This window comes from Colletotrichum chrysophilum, assembly GCF_026319265.1.
Source record: "Colletotrichum chrysophilum strain AFK26 chromosome Unknown scaffold_287, whole genome shotgun sequence".
NCBI classification, from domain to species: Eukaryota; Fungi; Ascomycota; class Sordariomycetes; order Glomerellales; family Glomerellaceae; genus Colletotrichum; species Colletotrichum chrysophilum.
This window is the reverse complement of record NW_026517574.1, coordinates 24,385-31,095: the sequence shown is the minus strand read 5'-3', so window position 1 is coordinate 31,095 and position 6,711 is coordinate 24,385. Positions and strand designations below refer to the sequence as shown.

The 6,711-nt window shown below is 47.3% G+C and overlaps 1 protein-coding gene across 1 annotated transcript; it reads left to right on the top strand.

The window, feature by feature from the left end:
• Positions 1-4,444: 4,444 nt before the first annotated feature.
• COL26b_014056 (uncharacterized protein) lies at positions 4,445-6,159 on the top strand (the record flags this gene model as incomplete). The annotated part of the gene is made up of 2 exons (XM_053186636.1): positions 4,445-5,985; positions 6,069-6,159. 2 exons carry the CDS (start codon positions 4,445-4,447, stop codon positions 6,157-6,159), a joined length of 1,632 nt encoding a protein of 543 aa, XP_053029427.1.
• Positions 6,160-6,711: the final 552 nt, after the last annotated feature.

Here is a 6,711-nt window from a genome sequence, read left to right as displayed (position 1 = left end):
CAAGGGTAGGCACCTAACAGCGGTGAAGCAGGCCGGGTTAGGCGGCGTACTGCGGCAGAATAGTGGGTCCAACGGAGCCGGATCTCGGTAACTGCTCCGGCGAAGCCGGAGATATCAATCCGGGCTCTAGCCCGTGACATTTGGGGGTTTTAGAGGGGCTGGGCTTATTCCTTATGACCCCTAAGCTGTGCTTTTAAAGCTTAATATGCAGTTACGGACTCTAATAGCCCCGAATACCCTAGTTAAGTCACCTAATACTTAGGTTTCTAAGACACCTCAAACCACTAACGAGGCTCTCTATCAGTCTTCGCTTATAAAGGAAAGAATATCCAGGTATCAGGGAAGCTCACTAACTCTAATTTATGACACAGTTAATAAGCTTTCTAAAGGTTTATAGTCTGTTTCTCATCTACTGCCCTTTTATAAGAGGAGGTATAATATCTTCGGGATATAAATACAGCTCTTAGTGAACGGCGGAGAGCTAAAAGAACCCGACTACAGGATAGCGGTGCACTAGATGGATCGCAAGCTAGGGAAATTATAACTAAAAAGGCGATTATTGAGGAAGAAGGCTGTGAGGAAGAAAAAAACGAGGGGTCTTCAAAGCGTCGTCGGATAAGTTTGCGATACTATAGTATCTGTCGTAAAACCGGCTATAACGTAAGAACCTGCCCAGAGACTGAAGAAATCAGTAATTCGAGTGATTCTGAGTATTTATAATCAATTGAATTGATTGTAGTTGAGATATAAGGGTTTTTAGTTGAAAATATGGAAAAGGTGTCCCGGTCGATGATAGTGTCCCGCTCAATGATGAACTACGTTAGGAATTTATAGTAGTATAAATAGTTATTTAGTAATACATTAAGGTTAGGTATATAAGATATTAACTCTACTATATAAATATTCTTCTTAGAGAAAATTAATAAGTATCTAAACCTTAATAATATAGCTACTACTAATAATTAGTAAGTAATTTAAGCTTTTAAAACCTAAGTTAATAAATATAAACTAAAAAAATATATTGGAGATAAACTAAAACTAAATAAATATTTTATAATTATTCAATAGATATAGATTAAAAAATAAGAGGTATAAAACTATTTAATTAAGTTAGAAATAATATTAATTAATAGTAAATCTTCTAATAATAAAGAGACTATAAAATGATATATTATTATTGCAAATTAATAGAGATATTTAGTAATATATTAAAATATAATTATTAGAGTTAGGGTTCTAAAGCATGTGAAATCGGGTATCTGTTGTGGGGTGGTTTTGTTACTGGGCTGGGGTTCTTAATTTGGCAATCAACCGAGAGAACTAAAGAATATCGTTCACCTCCTCAATTTCTTCTCGGAGCAACTGCACTGCGTATGAGTGCATCACCTGATAACTGACAGCTAGCTCTGAATTAAATCATGGATGTTTGTTCAATGAAAGTTGGTGAGTGGTTGTGCCGCAACTCCCTTCCCCCTTGCCCCTGACGCCGATCCTGCGCCGGCCCGTCGGACTGGGTCGGCTGGGTAACTCACCAGGTACAAGTGGATTACGAATACAGCACGGGGCATGCGGGGATAGCACCAAACAACAGAGATCGATAGGTTTTTTGTGGTATCAGGGTCCTTGGGGGGCAAGGTAATTTTGTGGTTGGAACTTGGAGCAGCTGGGGTAGCTACGGACGCACAATGTAGTGTAGTCCAGTCACACCTGATGGGACGACAGCCGTTCAATTCAGACCCTCTATTTTTCCTATGCTAGAGCGACTACTTTTTCTGTGTTATCTCTATAGTCGTTGCCGCTATAGTTACTATTGCTTCTGTTATTGCTGCTAGTGTTGTCGTCGTCTGTCGTTGTCGTCTAGTATCGTCGTCGTCCGTCATCGTCGTCCGTCATCGTCGTCCTCCTCCTCAAAGTCACCTAGGACACAGGAAAATTAGGCGATATCGTCCAATTTGCACCGCAAAGGTGTGTTTGGAGAAAGCCTTGCCCCACTTCACTTGGTGGTGGCCAAGGCTTGCCCGTCAATTGTACCGAAAACCCTCTCAAGCATCACACCTTGACGCTTTTGACGGTGACTCATCCAGATCGCCCTGAGTCAAGATATATCTCCGATGTAGAGACCAAAGACTTCTTAAGCGGGTAACAAATTCTGTCTTTGGCTCCTTGCACTACCTATTCGGCACACTTGCACTAGCTTCATGCTATCTTCTTCACTCTTTCACAGCCGAACAAATGGAATACGAGCCCCGATGGAGCCACTATCATCTGGATCTGGGGTCCTTGCGGTTTCCGTGGCAGATTTCCCTATAGAGCTTATTATCATGATCTTCAAGCTCCTGGGCTTCCGCGGGGCAGATTGGACAAATGGCTATCGGAAGAAAGAGGCACGAGGCAATGACGGTCGCTTTCACCGCTTTGATATTTGGCGAGACATGGTCAATTTCGCTGCGACCTGCAGAAGAATCCACGAATGCATCACGCCGATGATCTACCAACTGGATAACTATGCCTTCCACTCTTCCGCCCTACTCCTCTCTGCGAAAAGGGGCAACGTGGCCGGCATATTGAAAGCCTTGGAGTTTGGGGCACAAATCGACTCTCCGGATTGCACCGAGTTGTGGATTTTGGACGAGAAAAAGACCACCCGAACACCGATTGCTCTGCGGCTCGCGTCCTTGCATTGGGCCTCGTACCACCGGCACCTGGACGCCATGGATATTCTATTGCAACGCGGCGCCAGCCCTAATGACGTGGTGCCCGTGAAGTTGCCTTTTCCTGATACCCGGCTTAATTGCCCCGCATCCAACGTGATGAAATCGGTGTACAAATCGCACACACGTTGGGACCGTTTCTACTCCTGTGAGCGGGCGGAGACACTTCTCGACGAAGGTGCCAACGCTCTCTATCTTACCCTTCTGAAGTCGTCCAGTTACAGCTGCAACTATTATGATAGGAACGAGGAAGGATCTCGGGCGCGCGCGGATGCTGGAACTGACGCAGCGAGACTACTGATAAGGGCTGGGGCATCGTTGATCACACACACCGGGTTGGGACTTCACGCACTTCACCAAGCATGCTGCGGCTACGATTTCGAGATGACCAGGTTCCTGTTGGAAGAGGTTGGAGCGGACCCAAACGTCAAAGACCCACTCGGGAACACACCGATGCATTACATGGCGCTTGCCGTCAAATCATCATATGACCCGTACCAAAACTTACCCCTACCGAAACGACGTGAGGCAATTGATCAGTTTACTCCTCCGTCATGGAGCGGACATCAACGCTGAGAACGCAGCCGGATACACCCCGCTGCACTCTTTTCTGCGTTCTGAATGGTCAAGATTCTCTAATGCTGCGACTGAGGCATGCTTTGCGTTTCTTGACGCAGGTGCTTACGTCATTTCGGAGCGTTTGCTAGATTTTTATCTGTCGACGAGCCGTAGGCCCTTGTCCGAGGAAAGGAAACAAATAGTCTTGGACGCAGAAACCAAAGGCCAAAACATCTACTTATCGAGGATAGATGAGAAAGACTCAGAAACCGACGAGACGGACTCGGAGTTTGACGAGGACGATTCGGATGTGGATGAAGATGAGGTGGAGCTCAGCGAGGAGGAAGCAAAAGCGGTCAATACCCAACTGTGCAAACTGTGGTGTAGGAAATTTGGCCAGTCGGAGCCAACCCAGATTATCAGCAGCTGGGGATTGGATGACTGGGAGTCTTATTGGGACAAGGCCCGTTACATTGACAGCCGTCGAGGTGGTTAACTATGTACTTCATGACTTCAATGAGGATGACAACAGTAGAGAAAAGAATGGAAGCGACGACGGCGACGACGACGATAAATAACGATAATAAATGACGACAATAAATAACAACGATAAATGACGACAGTTAATGACGACAATACAAAGCACACAGAAAACGTAATCGCTATAGCGCCGGGAAAAGTAGCGGGACTGGTCTACTGTTGAGTGTGCAATGATTTACGGCACACTCCAACCACTTCTCTAAGAATCCACGCTGATCAACCTAAGCGATTTCGTTGTATCTCTCTTAAGCTGACGCATTTTCTCCAAAACAAAATATCTTTATGTCGGGTCCCTTGAATAATTCGAGATTGTCATTTACAGTAACTAACCTTAAAGGTTTTCTTTGATGACTTGCTCAACCGTATAGGTATCTCGTGTATGTATCTCCGAAGCTGAGACCAAACTCATAAGTACCTGGTCACGGACACATTCTAGCCGTTGTCTGTAATCAAATTTCTGTCTCACTCAGTCTGATCATTACTTTTTACCTATTTGCGCTTGCATACCTTCCGTAGGTTGCTTGTTTTTCCACGCCACAGTACGGAAGTTCTGACATTGCCATTTGTGCCCGTATCAGTTTGCACAATTCCCTGCCCTCTGTTTCCATGTCATTTCAGAACCGAGGAGCCACAACATGAGCCAGCTTGCTATTATCAACATGGATCCCACGCAACGCACATTTGCGGCGGACGCCACACCTACTTGGCAAGACCATGAAAACAATAACACCGTTCTCCTTTCTAGTGAGCTGAGCACCATTCCGCTCAGCTCACCATCGCCGAGTTTATCCACTGGAACCAACAAGATTACCAAAACGTACGCCAGTTGCGTTGATCTACCACAAGAACTTATCCTCGGCATTATCGGTTACATTGCTGAAAACTATGGAACAAAATCCACACTTGTCGATACAAATGCAGAAGGTCACAGGGTAAAAAAGGTTCTCTTTGAAAAGGGTCTGCAGTTTGCTGTGTGGCATGACCTCGTCAGTTTGGCCGCTTCTTGCAAGACGCTTTACCATCGCATAACGCCCACCATCTACGATATGAACGTTGAGCACGGTTTCGGCTCAGCTTTGGTGTCTTCCGCGAAATACGGCAGCTTGGATGGCATGATGTGGGCTCTCGAGAATGGCGCCGACGTCAATCAGACCGAGGTGACCAAGTCAAAGGATTCTCGATGGATGCCTCTCCATCATGGGATGACGGCCCTTCACTGGGCCTCGTATCATTGTGACCTGGACACAATGAGGGTCTTGTTGGATCGAGGCGCCGACCCGGAATGCGAGGTGGATACTTATCAACCCGGACTGTACGGTCCCCTTTCTTCCATCATTTCAATATTTTGGCGCCATCTGCGGTACACTGGCTTGTGGAGGGATAAGATATCACAGCTGTTAGCCAAAGGAGTGAACCCCCTCTTTTTCGCCCTTATCCCCAGCTACAAGGCCGCCGACCACCTCTATCTACCAGAATATCAGATCACGAGACAACGGTGTCGAAAGGCGGCTAGGACGCTCATCAACGCCGGGTCTTCCTTGATCACGCACAGAACGCTGGGAATTCACGCGCTTCACCAGGCGTGCGGCTCACGAGACGTGAACCTCGCCAGGCACCTGCTGGACCACTGCGACGCAGACGCAGACGTCAAAGACTGTCTTGGCAACTCCCCGCTGCACTACTTCGCCCTGGACGGTTTTGAGGGATACGATGACCCTGAAGAACTGGTCGGCTTGATGGTACAGCACGGCGCTGACGTCAACGCAGCGAATCTTGCAGGGTACACGCCGCTTCATTATGCCCTGGCCTTCTGGGACGACGGCCACCACTTGACGGACAAGACGGACCACATGGTCGCCTTGTTGAAGGCGGGAGCGTATCTGCTGCCTGAGTGCAAGGATCTTCGCGATAAGATTATCAACAACGACCGCTACAACGACGCGCAGTACGTCAACCGCCTGGTTTCGAAGGCGGTGAAACTCTCCAAACGCCACGCGATACGGTTTGACGAGAGGAAGTTGCCGACAATGGAAGAGCTTCGTGAAAAGGAGCAGATGGTGGCGCTCACCAGTTTTTATCACTGCTGCGAGGTGCCGGAGGAATATCAACTCTTTGCGGTCAAAGAATTCACCGATGAGTTGTCGAAAGATGAGTGGAGGGATTATTGGGTGCAGAGGTCAATTGATGGCACGTTGCAGTATCTTGGATGTTTTCCCCGCCATTCTTACAGAGATAACTTCGAATGCTGCACGTACCTAGTATGTCGAGGAAGGTTGTTACAGCTTGGCGCCGTCATAAATGCACCAACGCAGCAGGTTACACACTGCTCTATTACGTCGTGAGCTTCTGAGTGGAGGAGGAGCACTTTGATGAGGAAGTCGACCATCTGGTTGCTTTGGGGGCATGTCTTCTTCCCGCATCTGCGCCTGTGCTGCGGGGCCAGCTCCGCAGGAGCAGTAACTACGGAGACAAAGACATCGACTTTTGAGTATCGGAGGTTGAGGGGCATGCTACAACAGGGATTTTATCAAAAGGACGGTTGCCATCCGTTGAAGATTTGCGTCGAGCGTGAGAGAGTAGCGTACCGCAACTTTGATCGCTGCAGTAGCCCACCACAGAGTGCCAGCGTCCCCGATATCGATATTGAGAAGCTGGCAAGTTGAGAGTGGGGAGATCACTAGGAGCAAATATATTGGAGGTACTTGCTACATTATGTTATTTTTTTTCATCTTAAGACATTTCGTAAAACATCATACTTAAGTCACATGTGTGTACGCCATAGAGGCAGTTTCAATTTACTCCCAAAACACTGTGCTCTCAATCAGACGCCCAAGTAAGAAGAACGTGATGAAGTGGTTCTTCCATGCACCATGAGATAGATCAACTGTTGGAAAGGTCGTCT